At 48.6% G+C, this 16,737-nt stretch overlaps 1 protein-coding gene across 4 annotated transcripts; it reads left to right on the top strand.

Moving 5' to 3' along the window:
• The first annotated feature begins 29 nt into the window (after positions 1–29).
• MTHFR (methylenetetrahydrofolate reductase) lies at positions 30–10,716 on the top strand. Of its 4 annotated transcripts, none has more exons than XM_080358605.1 (13): positions 118–147; positions 962–1,110; positions 2,665–2,916; positions 4,019–4,257; positions 4,572–4,682; positions 4,821–5,014; positions 5,495–5,745; positions 6,459–6,593; positions 6,924–7,104; positions 7,333–7,515; positions 8,933–9,034; positions 9,262–9,381; positions 9,911–10,716. In XM_080358605.1, the coding sequence occupies exons 3-13, from the start codon at positions 2,675–2,677 to the stop codon at positions 10,106–10,108; spliced, it is 1,956 nt and encodes a 651-aa protein (XP_080214731.1). In that variant the 5' UTR covers positions 118–147; positions 962–1,110; positions 2,665–2,674; the 3' UTR covers positions 10,109–10,716. The 4 variants fall into 4 exon arrangements, with proteins under 4 accessions (XP_080214730.1, XP_080214731.1, XP_080214729.1 ...); XM_080358603.1 differs by having other exon boundaries at positions 2,160–2,916; XM_080358604.1 differs by lacking the exon at positions 962–1,110 and having other exon boundaries at positions 30–147.
• The last annotated feature ends 6,021 nt before the right edge of the window (positions 10,717–16,737 follow it).

Genomic DNA, 16,737 nt, shown 5'->3' with positions numbered 1-16,737 from the left:
GCCGGCACGTCCCGGGGAGCTGAGGCCACGGCGCCATGTCGGAAAAGGGAAACCGCGAGGCACCACGTGACCCGCCGCGCTCCGCCCGCCCTTAAAGCGCCGCGGGCCGGGGCCGCCGCGATGCGCAGCGCTTGACACCGGCGGCAGGTGAGCGGGACCCGGGGGGGGCGGCCCATCCCAGCCCCATCCCAGCCCCATCCCAGCCCCCGCCGCGGTACCGGGACGGGCTGCCGCTGCGCCGCGGCCCGATCTGCCCGATCTGCCCGGCGGCTGCTCGAGGGCGGGTTCAGCTGAGGTGAAGGAACGATCGCTCTGGAACTCGGTCCCCGCTTGGCCCCGAGCCCGGCGGCGGCGCGGGGATCCCGCGGCGCAGGGACACCCCCGCGCAGCTTGTCCCCCGGCAGCCCATGGAGCTGTCGGGCTTCCCTGGGCCTTTCCGCGGCCGTGCCGGGCAGCGGGGCCCTTGCCTGCCCCGCTGTCACCCGCTGCCACGGCCCGGGACGAGTCCCGTGCGGGGACATGAGCCGGATTCGGTGGTGCTTGTGGGTCCCTTCCAACCCGGGACATTCTGTGATTCGAAGTCCCATGTGAAGTGTGTGTCTCTGCAGCCGAGTTTAGCTTGGGTGGGAAAACTAAGCTTAGGAGGATGCAGACCCCACACTACATGTGTGGGTATCAGCTCAGGCCTAGAAGCAGTAAAAACACCTTACAGCTCCAGCAGCATCACTTAAACACAACAGGCACATCGATGTGCTGGGCTACAGATCTTTGCTCTGATGGGTGTTTAAGATTGTGTTATTTTGCAACTGTTTCTGTTGTTTAGAAAATATATTTTTGCTTTGCAATAACTGCAAGCTTCTGCCAGTACAGCTGTGATGCATCTGGTGGTAAGGAAACTGTTCCAAATGCTGCTTGTACACAAAATTTAAGTGGGACCTTTCTCCTGTGTTTGTGGTTCCAGGTTGCCAGTAAGGTAAAGACCTTTCCTCAACAGCAAGTCTCATCCTATAGACACAACGTGAGCCCTTCCCCTGTGATGGGTGTTAAATCTCAAGATGGAAAACTGAGATGCTTTGATTTGCCTGCGGGGCTGTGACACACTTGCTAGAAGTGAGATATTGGGAGTTGCTGGTGTGTGATTTTGCACCTCTGGCTTGATAACCAGCATGTGCTTTGGGATAATTCTCCCAGATTAGTGCCATGTGGCTGTCAGGCAAAGTCTTTTGAGAGAGCTTGGTCAAGGCTGCTACTGTGCAGCAGTTGCTTCTGCTTGACTTGTTAATAGGTCGGTGCTGCTGATTTTTACCATGACCTAATGTTGTTATACAAGAGTTTTAAGGCTCCCAGTTCCTCTCAGCTACAGAGGGCCTGGCTCTTTTCTCATATCTCCTGCCAGCAGGAGAGATCTCCAGGTGGTAAAAGTAGACTTTCTCCCAAACAGTTTTGCTTGATTGGCAACTCAGTGTAAACAGTTAGAAGATGAGTTCAAAGTCTTCTTGGATGACCTGAAGCCACTGAGGTTATGTTAAGGACAATGTGTGCACAGCTCATGCAACCGTTCCCTCCAAAACAGGCTCCAATATTACCTAGTGCTCAGACAGCTTGCTGCTTTCCAGTGACAATTTTAAGTTTTGGCAGGTACATAAGCAAATAATGCAGATCCAAATTTTCTCTAGTTATCTGTAATCACTGCCTAATTTTAAAGGCATAGGGTGAAACACTTTTGAGAGCTAAGAGGAGCTCGGCATCCTAGATCCACTTGTACCACTGACTTTCAGTGCTGTTTTCCGTGAAGCCAAGCAAGCACAGCTGGTTGTGTTGCAAGGCGGGCAGAAGGGGATGGTCTCTGCAGACCCTGTGTCCAAGCAGCCTTAGTGGGTGAGGAAAAGAACAGCAATTCTGGTAAAGACAAGAGCTGAGTGTGTGCAGGGGTATTGACGCAGGGGACAGTTGTCTGTGGAGATGGTGTCTCTTGTGGAAGAAGGCTAACAGTTAGAAATACAACTGTCTGATGGCAGCAAAGACAAAATAAAGGATGATATTTAGTGGGGATGGCCTGATCAGAGGGGATTCTTCAGTTTTTTCTCTGACAAAACAATATTTTGTACATTCTTGTGTACCTGCCCCATTAACACTTGTTCTCCTACCTATGCTGTAAGGGAGTGCTGCCCTTTGGGAACAAACAGAATGGGAACTCTGAAGATGGATACAGTCCAAGAAGCAGCTGCTGTAGAAGAAAAACAATATTTGCTGGCATGTCCAGCTCAAGGCCACCAGATCAAAGAGGCTGTCACCTGATGCACATGAGTATCATGGCTTGCTAAGTTGTACTCAGGGCAAAAGTGATGTTGACCTGGCTCAATTTTGAGAGCCAAATTTGGCCCAGCGGGCACAGAAGAGCTGCGTTAAAGTGGCATGAAGCCATCTGCTATGTTATTTTTCTCAGCACTATCTAAAGATACACTTTTTATTGTTTTTTCACTCGATGCCTCACTACAGCTTATAGCGAGGGCTGGCAAAAGGGACTCCTTGCTGATGATTAATGTTGGGTCTTGGCACACGCTTCCTTTTCACCATCTGCTGCCCACCCCAGCAGTAACTGCCCCTTGCCGAGATGTGTGTCCTGTTTGTACCCACTGTGCTCCTTCTGTTCCCTTCCTCCAGAGAGCTCACCATGGTCAACGAGACCCAGCATACCTGCAGCGCCAGCTCCAGCTCCAAGTCCGATGGCGGCAGCAGCAGCGGGAGCGAGAGCTCCAAGGACAGTTCGCGCTGCTCCACCCCTGTCCTCGACGCTGACCGGCATGAGCGACTGCGGGAGAAGATGCGCCGACGGCTGGACTCTGGAGACAGGTGGTTCTCCTTGGAGTTCTTCCCTCCACGCACAGCCAACGCTGCTGTCAATCTCATCTCCAGGTGAGGGCTGCAGGGTGGGAGAGGGGAGAGATGAAGTGATTTTGGTGGAGGGCTGGGAAATAGCTAATGAGGCAGGCTCTGCCCCATGCTCTGTCTCCCCTTCCAGGTGACGAAGCAGGTAATGGGGCTGTGCTTTCCTGCTGAGGAGGGTAATGGACACCAGGTAACTTGTCTTCCTTGGAGGCCCTGAAGAGTAAAGAGTCATGGTGGGGTTACTGAGGGAATCAGACTGTTTCCCCTCTCCCGTGCTCTGTGAAGACAGAGCAACCCCACTGTCATGCTTTGGGGCTGAAGCAGAATTCTGGGGAACAAGAGAGCAGAAAAATACCTATTAAAAGCCAAAAATATTACTTGATGGGCAGTGTGCCAAAGTCTCTGGAATAGAGACTCCCACTTGCTTTCAGAATCATCCAACCACTATGGTTTGTGCCTCTGTATTACAGAGGACTGTAGTTTTAGCCTTTGATATAGATGTCCCCATCTACATGTTAAATGAAAGGTGATAGTTCTCAGCAGAGCTAAAGGTTACCATGGAGCCCAGTGGGGAGCCCCAGGAGCCACCATGTACTCACCTGGAGGAGAAGAGGGAGTTTCATCACTCTTTTTGTATCTGCTGTATGCCAGTGCCAGGTTTACTTTAAACAGAAAGTCCAGAGTAGGAGAGAGACAAGTTCGGGGAGCCTTTGTCTCTTCTGCTAGACATACTTGGGAACATAACAGAGATCTGGTCCATCTGTTAATATTTGTGGCCTCTGCAGTGAAAGCTGGGGACAGCGGGCTGCGGCATTAGTCTCCCATCTCAAAAGGAATGGGACTTTGCTGTCTTTCAGAAGACGTATCAGTCTAATAGAGCATGTTTGAAGGAAGTTGCTTCTTAATCCAAGAGACTCTAATCTCTTCCTCATACAGCCTTAAAGGGTGACTTTCCTTATTTACATTGGCCACTTGCTAAACTCATAGTTCAACACTTTTGGTCTCTCCTGCTGCTGCATTCCAAGCTTTCTCTGCCTGTCACTGGCATTCCAGCAGTGAGCAAGATATCGCAGGCAAAGAGGAGGGGAGCTGGCTACCTGGTGGGCTGACACAGCTCTGAAATCCACAGGTTTGACCGCATGGCAGCAGGTGGTCCGCTCTTCGTTGACGTGACATGGCACCCTGCCGGGGACCCAGCGTCTGACAAGGAAACCTCTTCCATGATTATCGCCAACACTGCAGTCAACTACTGCGGCCTGGAGACCATCCTGCACATGACGTGCTGCAATCAGACCAAGGATGACATCACAGCCAATCTGCAGAAGGCCAAGCGGCTTGGGTTGAAGAACATCATGGCATTGCGTGGAGGTGAATCCTTTCGTCTTGTGACGCGTGGGGCTGAGGCTGTATTGCTATTGTGTTCAATTCCACGGTAAAAATGGAGAAATACAATTTAGAGGCTACTTCTGCTGTGGGAATTAAATGTTGAGACTGCATTTCACTCATATCCCTTTGTTAGTAGCCCCTCCAGCTCAAGGGCAGGCAAAGCAGTCCACGGGTAAAACTGCAAACTTGAGGGTTTCATCTTTGTCTTCCTTCTGATAGCAGGAGATTTTTACAGAAGTAGTAGATCTGAGTCCAGCAGACATTTGGAGAGAGCTGTGGATTTGTTCTCTTTTCAGATCCTGTCGGTGAGGAATGGGAGGAAGAAGTAGATGGTTTCAACTATGCTGTTGACCTGGTTAAGCACATTCGCAATGAATTTGATGATTACTTTGACGTCTGTGTGGCAGGTAAACGTCCTTCATTGCAGAGTATGGGTAAGGTCTGAGACAGGGAAATCAGCTCAGCAGTCCCTGTTTCTACCTGGGCTGTTACACTATAATGAGATGTGACACTTTCTGATTTCTAGTATTTTTCTCCTTACACAGGCTACCCCAAGGGTCATCCTGAAGCAGAGAGCTACGAGGCAGACCTGAGACACCTGAAGGAAAAAGTCCTTGCTGGGGCAGACTTCATCATTACGCAGCTTTTCTTCCGCTCGGAAACCTTTCTCAAGTTCATGAAGGACTGTCAAGCCATTGGCATCACCTGCCCCATTATTCCTGGCATCTTCCCCATACAGGTGAAATCCAGTAATTCTAGTTTGGGAAGGGAATAAGGATCCAGGATATTAGGTGTTTGTGGGTTAGAGCCTGACAGAAGTCTGTAAATATCCTCCATAAAATTTCTGGGAAGTGAGGGTGCAGCAAATCTGTAGGTGGTTTGCCAAATTAAACTCTTAGGCATGTAATATTAAGCTCAAAAGGTTTTCTATATCCATATGGCAAAAAAGAGATATAAAGGACAGTGGCCTATGAGTCCTGAGGTGTTAGTCATCACTGTCAGCATCCTAGGGCTCAGGCAACGAGTAAAGAAATGGGAAGAAATCACCTAAAGTGACACAGCCAGGACTGCTTTATCATCCTAGAGGTGGGGCCTAGGAATAGAATCCAGGAGCCCCAGTTCTAAATCTCCTGCCACAAAACTGAGAACAAGTACCTGTGTTACTGGGATGTCAGGAAAGGGCCTTGGAAAAATGAAAATCCCCTGCATCCTCATCCAGGGTTACCACTCCCTGCGCCAGCTGGTGAAGCTCTCCAAGCTGGAAGTGCCTCAAGAAATCAAAGATGTGATTGAACCCATCAAGGACAATGATGCCGCTATCCGGAACTACGGGGTGGAGCTGGCGGTGTCCATGTGCCGGGAGCTGTTGGACAGTGGCATGGTGCATGGGCTCCATTTTTACACCCTCAATCGGGAAGTGGCTACTACCGAAGTCCTTAAGCGCCTGGGCATGTGGAATGAGGACCCCAGGTGAGCAGAATATGCTGGACTTTCACTACATTCATTCCATCTACTGAAGGCTCAAGCAATGCATGGATTTGCACCTCTCCTCTGCTGCTTTTTTTCTTTTTTAGCACCTTTCTGCAGGTCTCTAACAAAAGCTGGGAGGAATGGAGGGGACAGCTGAAGGAGGAATTAGTTTTAGTCAAGTGGCTTTAAAGTAGCCTATTCTGGAACTTTAAAAACCTAAACTCTTATAGCTGCCACTTGGAAGAAGTGTGTTTTTTGAGGTCTGTCACAACCCTCTTACGGGCTAGGTGCTACGTGAGCTCCCGCTGTGGATGTCTAGGGTTCTCTGCAGCTGATAAAGGGAACGTGGACTTCGGAGTCCACAGGCTTCAGCAGAGACAAGAGGAAAGGAAGCAAAGGAAAATGGAGAGCTGGTTTTGATTCTCATTAACAGCTTCACACAGTCCTTTTCCTTTACTTCATTCAATTTCAAGTGTCAGTCCTGTACTTAACCACTTAATAGACACCTCCTGAGCATCCTGTGAGGGAACTGAATGGGAAAAGATTTTCCATGAAGGAAGAAGAGTTTTCTGTCCTACTTCTTGATGAATAGAATTCCTCTCAGCCCCTGTTACTTGCTCTCACCAGAGGCAAAGTTCTCCAGGGGAAGGGCTTCCAGCCTCTAATGGAAAGTGAGCAGAGGAACTGTGCTAACGTCTGTTCCTCCCATGCAGGCGGCCTCTGCCCTGGGCAGTCAGCGCTCACCCCAAGAGAAGAGTCGAAGACGTTCGGCCAATTTTCTGGGCCTCTAGGCCAAAGAGTTACATCTATCGGACTCAAGAATGGGATGATTTCCCCAATGGCCGATGGTAAGCTCTCAGCCTGCAATGGCAGTGAGGCAGAGGTGTGGTATGAAAACCTGCTCCACAGCTGGTCTGTTATTAGTGGGCGTCCTGGGCACACTTTGAGCTTGACAGAACAGGTGGCTTCTTAACAAAGTGGCCCCCAGTTGCTTGGATGAGATAAAATGAGGAGAATAGCATTGATAAGATGATGAGAATGGCACCAAGATATTGAAGTCTTTGGTCTCTAGGTGGATTCTGTTGGATACTTCTCTTCCTAGGTGGCTGTCTTCCTGCATCACCAAATCAGCTTATTTTCCCAGTGGCCTGTTAACCCTTTTTCTGGTGCCTTTACAGGGGTAATTCCTCCTCTCCAGCCTTTGGGGAACTGAAGGACTACTACCTTTTCTACCTGAAGAGCAAGTCTCCTCGGGAGGAGCTCCTGAAGATGTGGGGAGAAGAGCTGACTGGTGAGGAAAGTGTCTTTGAGGTGTTCACGTGTTACATCACCGGAGAACCCAACAAGAATGGCCACAAGGTAAGTGATGGCCCAGGAAGGGATGGTCAGTGTGACATAGACAATAGTGTATATTTCCTCTTGCTCCTGGTACCACATTGTTCTTCTAAACAAGAATTGGAACTTCCCTATCCAAAAGGACTTGCTGAGATAGTGGCTGAAGGGAATCCAACAGCTGGAGTTCAACATCCAGACAATAAACAAAGGGTTGTTACATCCATGGTGAGACATCTTTTCTTCTTACGGTAGGTTACATGTATGCCTTGGAATGATGACCCTCTTGCTACTGAAACCAACCTTCTGAAGGAGCAGCTGGAGAAGGTTAACAGACGAGGAATCCTGACCATCAACTCCCAGCCAAACATCAATGGCAAACCATCCACTGACCCCATAGTAGGCTGGGGGCCCAGTGGGGGTTATGTTTTCCAAAAGGTACTGCACTGCTCTGAGTTATGACCCCGTTTGGTCTCTCTTGGGAAGGGAGGCCCTGGGCTTTCAGCCAGATAATCCTTCTGTGGGCTCCTTATCTTAATACCTTGTTGCTGAGATAAGGCAAAGCTCCTTTGGTTTCTTAAGAAACAGACTACATCACCTCTGTGGCTCATTTCGTAGCTGTTTTCTCCCACCTCAAAACATCTTTTGAACATCTATAGAGTTTCTTGGGTTTGTTCTCAGCAAGTAATTATTATTATTAACTTCTTTCTAGAGCAGGGCTATAAAGTTTTAGGTACAAACACACACTTGCCCACTGCATCTGATCCCATTCACTGCAGGAGCACGAGTGTTTTTCATGAAGTGGGAATCAGTGAGGTAGTATCCCTACCACCCAGCTTCTCACAGTAATAACTGGGCATTTTAAAATCCCCCTTTCTGTCCTTCTCTAAGGCAGAGCTCTCCACCAATTGCCCCCACCCCAATGCATGACTGCTCTGCTGTCCAGACAGCTGCCAGGATCCTTCTCTGGCCTGCAAGCAGCTTTACCTGCCCTGCCTGCCTCCTGCTGTCCTGCATTTTTCAGGCCCTAGAGCCTCGCCACTAATAGCTGTGATAGGAATCTCCCATCAAGGTAAATGCCAAGCAAGTGGCTCATACAAGGAAACAAAGCAGCCTTGTTCAAAAGGGATCCAAACCGCTAAAGCCATGAGACCAGCAGATGGCAAATGCAGTTATGTTTTCAAAGGAAAAAAATCCCCCGAGGTGAGGGGAAATCCATCATCTCACACAATAGCCAGGAAAGGGGAGGAGGGGAACCAGTTGTTGGGAGCAGCCAAGCACAGAGCAGCGGTAGATGGAGCAAGTACAGAATTAGGCTGTATAAACACACGGGGAGAATGGTGAACAAAAGATGAGGCCGGGGAATGGTGGGGTGCTTGGGGGAGCCCAGCTGAGACCCCCGATTTCTGCGCTCAGCAGACTGGGCTGCCTTGGCAGGACACTGTTGTTCACAGGGTGCTGTGTAGGACAGAGGTCAAACTCGGGCCTCTTCCAAGCACTCTGCTCTGTCTGGCACAGACTCTCCCAGGCACAGCACTTGTGGTTATGCTGGCTGGAGCTTATTCCAGCCGGGCTGTTTACTGGGGTGCAAAATGGGAAGCATGGAGCTTTCCTGAGCTGGCTGCTCCTGGGCTGTTACCTCTGCTCTTTGGATTTTTAGCTTTGGGGTGTTTGTTTTGTTTTTTCCTCTTCCCCCAGCTCTCTTACTAACTTGCTCTGCCCTTTGCTCAAGCCTACTCTGTTGGATGTCCATTCCCAGAAATGTACAAGTCAGGCTGTCCTCTTGGTTGCCTGTATTTGTCCCAGCCCTCCCATGAGTTCAGGCTCTTACTCTCTTCCTCATCCTTCCCTGTAGGCATACCTAGAGTTCTTCACCTCCAGTGAGATCGTCACGGCGCTGCTCAAAGTGCTGAAGAAGTATGAGCTGCGAGTGAACTACCACATTGTCAATGTCAAGGTAGGCTCTTTACAGGACCTTGGGAGGGCCTTTCACCTTAGGAGAGAGGCAAATATTAAAGATTCAGATATTGCTATGAACCAAGTGTGACAAAGTGATGAAGGGAAGGGAAAGTGAAGCAAGTCAGCTGTGTGACCTCTTAACAAGGAGAGGGTAAATGCAGTTGTTGCAACTCACTCAATCCCTCCTCCGGCCGTTCCTTCACAAGAATTTTCTTCCTTCGGCAGGGCCAGAATATCACCAATGCTCCAGATCTGCAACCCAATGCTGTCACCTGGGGCATCTTCCCAGGCAGAGAGATCATCCAGCCCACTGTGGTAGATCCTGTAAGCTTCCTCTCCTGGAAGGTGAGTCCTCCTCCTGCTGGATACATTGCTCTGATATCCTGGAAGTTCAGGGTGTCTGGTTTGTTTCTAGACTGTGACACTTCTTGTAGTTGAGGACTGTTGGGATATTAGTTTGCAGAGGTCCAGATGCTGCTCCTCCTGCTCCCTCATTATAAGGAGAACTTTGTGCTGACAAGAGCTCTTCCAGGTGCCCAGTAACCAGGCTTGGGAGCTGCCACTGTCACTGTGCTGGTCCCCAGAGCTCTGGGCAGCAGCTCTCCCTCCCCTCTTACACGCACTGGGGCAGTATTGAGCCGTTTTACTGCAAATGCGTCTCCTTTCAGCTCTGAACAGTTGTGTTCAGGACACGTCCCCCTGACTGGAAAGCAGGAGGCTCCGCTCAGTTCTAGCAGTTTTTACCGAGAACAAACAGGCCCCAGGCTGGCTAGGCATGTGTGACACTGTTTGTCCTAAATGAGGTATAATGAAAATGCAGCTTTCTAACATGTGCATTATACCACTACAAGCACTTTTTTTTTCTCCTTGTCAGGATGAAGCCTTTGCACTGTGGATCGAGCAATGGGCCAAGCTCTATGAAGAGGAGTCACCCTCTCGCATGATCATCCAGTACATCCATGACAACTACTACTTGGTCAACCTGGTGGACAATGACTTCCCACTTGAAAACTGCCTCTGGCAGGTTGTGGACGATACTTTTGAGCTGTTGAACTCTCCAACTCAGAAGTGAAAATTCCTCTTCTCATCCCTTGTTTCCTCCTTCCGTCCACTGACCGCAGGGAGAGAGAAAAATCAGCTTCTGTGCTGATGTTTGGACCACATACTCCTAAACCTAGTGGCCAGGCTAGCTCTTTGATCCGCCCACACTACCTGTTTTTCTGTCCCCAACACAAAGGCTCTCTGGTGCCTTCTCACTGAAAAATAGCCAGAACTACCTGAATCTCTGAGCTGGGGCTCTAGACTGAAGGATGAAGAGGGGCTGATCATGGCTCTGTTGGTTACATTAACAGTAGAACTCTTGTGCCTCAATGTGATAAAGCTCAGTGGGATTCTGGTACCTTTCTCATGCCAGAAATGCTGCTTTGGGGACAGAAACACTCCTGTCAGCAGTGCCTATGCAAGGAGACTATTTAAACAGTTTCCAATGCTAAAAACTGCTCAAGTTGCTTTTACATTGCACTCCTAAGATCTGTTTCTTCATAACTGATCATATCAGGCTCTTTTTACACTCACTCCAGAAGAAGGTTCAAATTTTCTCCCTAACTTCTCTCTTTTTATATATCTCCTGTTTTCTTTTTAATGGGAATATATGAATTTAACTTCTGGATGAGATGGAGTAGTAATCACACTATTTCTTAGATTAAATACAATAAAATACATCAATATGAATATCTTTTGTATTGGGCCCTGCTTTTGTAAGTAGCAAAGACTCATGTTTGCAAACTAATCAGCCTGGCACAAGGGAAAGTTAAAGAAAACCTATTGTTTATGGGGAGTTCTGCATTCACTTTGACCACATGCCCCAAGTACAGTATGGACAAAGCTCCATGGTAGAGCAAAGAAAGCTTAAATCTTAGAATTTACCAAAAGCAACTAGATAACAACCTTTGGTTCAGTTCTGAAAGGTCACAGGAATTGTAGTGGTCCTTTTCCAGTGCCTGTAGAAAAAGAGAGCCTGTCTTTCCTGACCTAATGCCTCTTAACAGCCTCAGGCCCCACAGCATAGAAATAAGGGGTTGGGGGAGCAATGGAGGCTGCTTTGTGTACTTAACGATCCTGCAAAGCTACCACAGGCTAAGAAAACAAGACCTTGGGGCAGTTCCCAGTGGGATTTTGAGATCCCTGCCATGCTGTGAGCATCTCTTTCAAACAAGCACGGAAGAAAAGCCTTTTCCAGATTCTTCAGACCCTCTCATTACAGCTGTCTGAGACTGCACTCATATATCCAGGGTAATTACAGGGCATCAATCACGGAAGTAAGTAATGGGAAGGTTGGGGGTCAGACACGCCTGTCTTGCCTCAGCAAAGCTTTTGGTGCTCAGCTGTTCCCAGCAGGTTTCTCCATCCCTGGCCCATTCAGCACAGAAAGGAACCAGCAGGAAGCAGTCAAGAGGTTGGCCACCCACTGAAAGGCTTAATGAAGAGCTGATGGACCCAGATAGGGGGAGGAGGTGTGAGCCACGTGGGAATCCCCCCCAGGGGAAAAGACACATCTAAAATTAAAGACCTGTGTTAGCACCTACCCAGGACAGCCCAGGCTTTCAAATCAACGGGATGTAGTATTTGCTCAGGCATACTCCTGATATCTTTATGACTGATGCATTATATTTACTTACTCCCTCCATGATGCTAAACTCCTGTCCAGGAAAAAAACACTTGAGTAAAAGGGAGAGCCTATAAGGTGTTTTTTTGACCTTTAATCAGAAGTCCAGCAAAATCAGGGTCCAGAGGAGAAGGGAATGCAACCCTACAACAAAAGGGAATAACTTCTCAAATTTGTGCCTGTAGGGAGGTAGGATCTCAGTCCTTTAAAGAGGACCTTTCACTAGGTACCATCTCTTCCCAGTTGTCCTTTGGCTATCCTGTGCCAGAAGCACTCCTTTTATCACGTGAGCAGAGCCTTTGCTTTCCTGATTGCTCAGGACCAGCTCTTTGTTGTGACAGCCAGCTGTATCCTCCACGTGTCCAAAATGAGCAGCAGCTGCAGGCAGTCCCCCACCATTCAGCAGCAGCCTTTGTCCTTGAGCTGGAATGCTGTGAGCTGGCGCCACCTTCCAAAGGCCTTAAATAATAAAGTGGACAAATCAAATACTCAGGTTACCCTTGAGGGGCTGCAGCCACCTGCACAGTACCCACAAACAAAGCTTTTCCTCTGGCAATGGCTCTGCCAACTGCTTCACCACTCCCTCAGAGCCCCTCCCTGTCTCCTCTATGTTCCTGTGGCCAGTAAGTGCAGGATACAAACCAATCTCAGAAAAGTAAAACTAATGTCCCCTCTGCCCTCTAATTTCAATACTTGCTCTCATTTCCTTAAAGGAGGACCTAATCCTGCACAGATCTCTGGGATGCAGGCAGCAGTGAACTGGTTATTTGAGCCCTAAGGCTTTGTCTGCTCACTCAAATTTATAGCAATTTGCCTGCCCGTGGGCACAAGTCAGCACAGCCCTCCTGCACCAATGTGGAGCTGGTTTCTTCCCTGAGTGGACTCTTGAGAGGCAGGGGATTAGTGGATTAACATCTCTGATAACAGTGGAGAAGGGGGCACACACCTCAGGGGAATTGACTGCTGACACAAAGCTTTGAAAAACACGGAAAGATGAACCCATATAAAGCTGGAAGCTATTTCCCTTTGTTATGGGCAAGTCCCATGCTTTGATGTATTCAACTTCTCCCTAAGCAAGAGCTTTGTGCATGGAGAGGGAAACAGTTGTCCCTTTGGAGTGCTTTTTGGTCCACTGAGGTCCACAGAATTAAAGCAGTCATAAATGCTTACCTGAGACAGTAGGCTCCTGGCTTCCTCCTCCAAAAAATTCTGCACCACGCAGCTTTGCAAACAATGTCGTCTCCACACTCTCCAGGCCTTTTCCATCAGCCGCTGCCGGTCCTGCCAGGAAAAGGGGCAGTGCACAGATTAGTTGGGCTCTACCTCACTTCCCTCTAGTCCCACCTTGCTTCCAGTTGCTTTCCTAGGTGCCCCTTAAATGATTTTGCCCTGGTAACAAACAAAGCTGACTACAAACAAAGCTCTGGCTGAAATACTGTCTCCTGCAAATATTGTGGCTAATGAAGTCAGAGTACCGTGGGGAAAGGACAGTGCCCCATCAGTGATCCAGCACAGCTCCTTGGTGACTGTGGATGCAATCACTATACATCTTGCCCCAAGGGCAGGTCCAAGCACAGGCTTGCCCAGTAACACTCAGTTAGCACCAACTCACCAACGCCTGAGCCAGCATCACCACCCTGCTGGCTTCTTTCCACTGATGCCATCCCCTTGCCAGACAGCGCAGTCTCCTGTCACGCTGGCACCGGCAAAGTATTGCCGTGTGATGCCACCATCTCAGGTACTTCTTCCTATAGGTAAGCAGAGAAAATAAACTTTAGCAGCCCAACAACCCTACAAGACATTCCCTGATGGCAGCAACAACAGTAAGCCCAGGGCTTTCCACTTACCCAAGCCACTTCTCATTCCACTCCTCCAAGTCCGCTTCTGCTTTGTTCTCCTGGATCCTTGTGTGTGCAGGAGAGGGTCCTACAACACCAGATCTCTCTACCAGGTGATGGGGCAGCAGCCTTTCAGCTCTGCTTTGATTTCTGTAGATCACCAGCCAGCGGTGAATGGCACTGGGAAAAAGCCCAGGGGCAGCTGATGCTGAACCCTTTTCTCTGCCACTTCTGCTTTCTAGGAAAGAAAAGAGGAATCACACAGGAACTAACCTCAGAGCTGGAGAGGGAGAGACTAGAGCTGCCATGAACACTTATTCCTTTGGCTCCTGAACACAGAAGCAACCCACAGTCAGTGTTCGACTGCCATGAGCACCTACTGCACAGAGGAATCTCAGTCACCTGGCTGGCAAACAGCGCTCCCCATCCCTCCTCACTCACACTCCCCACATGGCCCCATGAAAGGAAGAGAGAAGGCATCTTCTTACTCATGGACCAAGACAGAGACATCTTCCTGCTCTTCCTGGCACCAATCAGGGTACTGCACTGCCGTGAGCACTGGGAAAAGGCAGCTGCTTTTGTCCAGTAGTTGCAGGCCTGCGAACAGAAATAACTCATCTGCAGCCAAGATGAAACACAACGCACAAACTAGCCCTAGAGATACATTTCTGTTCATATCCCTGCAGGTAGTTTAATGTGCTAGACCCCAGGCTGGAAACTGCACAGATGAGATCCCAGCAGGACTGACTCAGCCCCTCCAAATCAATCGACCTCTTTGTGGTTTGCTAGCTGTGAGCCTTTTGAAAAAAGCTGTGACTCTGACAGCTCGCTCTGCTCTGCAGGGACAGTGATTATCTCATCTCATCTTTGAGCAGAGAGGAAGGAGCGCTCTCATCTCTCTGGTCAAAATGTCCCCATTCCTTATTGCTGTGCTCCAGATGGTTGCTGCAATCAGTGCCAGATTATGGTGATGAAGTTGCGTGCACAGTCTGTAAAGAATTTCAAGGCAGGGGCTAAGCACCCACAAGTCAAACCAGGTTTTTATATCAGCCTTGTCACTATATCTCAGTGCCTAGTGACCCAACCGGGCTCTTCACAAGAGAACTGTCTCATAGGGACCTTCATCTTTTCTTACCTGTTTTATGGTGGCCACAGATCCCAGGTGCAGGGCTTGCTGTCCTCTTGAGGCCAACCGCCAACGGTGACAGGCTTTACCCTGAGAGGGTTCCTGCACCTTGTGGTTTTCCTCTCCCAGGACCTGCTGTTCAGCTCTCAAGAATTTTACCCTCCACTCAGTAAAGCTCACAACTAGGAGACGGTGTTCTCTGACCCTTTTAAAATAAGAAAGGGCTTCGTGCTGCCTCAGTCTACAAGCAGCGACCTGGGCCCAGGTGACCAGGCACCTGAAAAACAATATAAGCACAGAAAAGCAGCAGATGCTTGAAGTCTCATTCCATGTCAGCACCAAACAGGCTATAGACCAAATTCTACCTTCTCACATGTAGTGTCACATGTAAGTGGTCAAAATAAACAAAAGGGCACTCAAGAAGAAAAGGCTGTTCCTATTATTCCATCTGCAATCAATATTTATATATCTTTATCTGTGTTACTTATTTTTCCAGTGCCTTGTCCTTGCGAGATGTAAGTTCAGACTCCTCCCTACAGTTTCTTTCTGCTAAAATCTTGCCCTTGTTTTACTTCAGGTTCCCAGCACTGTTACCTCTTAACTCCTCAAAGCCCAGGAGTGTGTCTGATTCCTGCCGGCCTATTTACCATTTCCTTCTCTTCATAGGCCTCCACAAACTGAATGCAAAGCTCAATTATGTTTCTCCTTCGCCTACAAAACAAATGATTTTCCTACACTGCCCTGCCACCACACAAAAAAAATAAAGGAATCGAATTAGTCCATCCTTGATCTTTCTCTGTGCCAGCGGCTGAACTGTAGGATGATGCCTGAGGGAGGTTTTTTTCTTATAGGATGAGAATAAAACTGCTAAAATCTCCTTTGGCACGGAACCCAGCAGACTCCTTGAGTCTGCTCGCTGCGGAGCCAGGCTGGATTTCAGACAGCAGCTTGTTGTCAAGATTCAGATTTTTCTTTCTTGGCTGCCACAAACTAAGGGCCTGTGTACATGGGATGTACAACTAGAATAATACAATATCTTTATGGAGACAATTTTATTAAAAAAAAAAAAATCTGCATCTACAAGAGTTACTATTAACAGCACCGTACATCTGCACCCATAATAATCTCTCTGTGTCGTGCAAGCTGATGCACAGGAGGCCAGTCTTCCTCTGCCACCCCAGAAGCCAATCTGCTTTTAACTCCTGCCTCGTCCTTTTGGTTCCCTGTTCCACTTGGACTTTCATTATGCAAATCACCCGACAGCACCATAGGGCAGAGGTGTAAATACCCTCTGCCTGGCAGGCTCCTCTGAAGATCAAGAGAATCTATTGCAGGTTATCCTACCATGAAAAATGCCCCCCTCAGAAGAGACAGGGCTCAGCCTGTACCATATCCAGGTGAGGAATTAGAAGCGCTCTCTCATCAAAGGAGAACTCAGAAGCAAGATTAATGGTGGAGAGACGCTCTACAGGAAGGAGCAACATTAAGGACTTCTCTGAAACACATTCGCACTAGGGTGCCACCACACAGATTGATCTGCAGAAGAAAATGCAATGGGGTGGGGTGAGCGCAGAGCCCAAGCATCACAGCCACTGAGGTTTTACTGGGTTTTTAGTTGCTCTTTCCTCTGCAGATCTTTGTCTCAGCCTGAACCCGCAATTCAGAAGGAAATCTGCTAGGGCCAAACCTGCACTTCTCACACCTTAAATGAATCCTTGGCACAAAGCATCTTGTTCATTCTTACCCTCCTGAATTATCTCAAACCCACCTGAACAATTCCCAGATCAGTACAGCTGGACACTTTGCTGTGTTTTATGCAGACAGCAGGCTAACGTCACAAAAACCACAAACGGATTTCAAAGAGAAAACTACTGAACAACAGCTAAGAGACAACAGAAGTTGTTAATGATTGCCAGCAGACAAATTGCTCTTCGCATTAAATTCTTGTGTTTTCAGGATCTGCACCGTAATGCAAGGCTGCAAAGCATACTACAGCTTCACCTATATTGTGTAACTAACACCGAGATGAATTGAATATCATGGTTCTCCCTTCACAGGCTTTACAGAATATT

This window comes from Nesoenas mayeri (genome assembly GCF_963082525.1).
Source record: "Nesoenas mayeri genome assembly, chromosome: 24".
In the NCBI taxonomy this organism is placed as follows: domain Eukaryota; kingdom Metazoa; phylum Chordata; class Aves; order Columbiformes; family Columbidae; genus Nesoenas; species Nesoenas mayeri.
This window is presented reverse-complemented; position numbering and strand designations above follow the sequence as displayed.

Coding starts and splice junctions, on each gene's coding strand:
- MTHFR (XM_080358603.1), top strand. CDS start 2,615: ATGTGTGTCCTGTTTGTACCCACTGTGCTCCTTCTGTTCCCTTCCTCC. Junction 7,516..8,932: donor GGGGTTATGTTTTCCAAAAG/GTACTGCACTGC, acceptor CCTTCCCTGTAG/GCATACCTAGAGTTCTTCAC. Junction 9,382..9,910: donor TAAGCTTCCTCTCCTGGAAG/GTGAGTCCTCCT, acceptor TCTCCTTGTCAG/GATGAAGCCTTTGCACTGTG.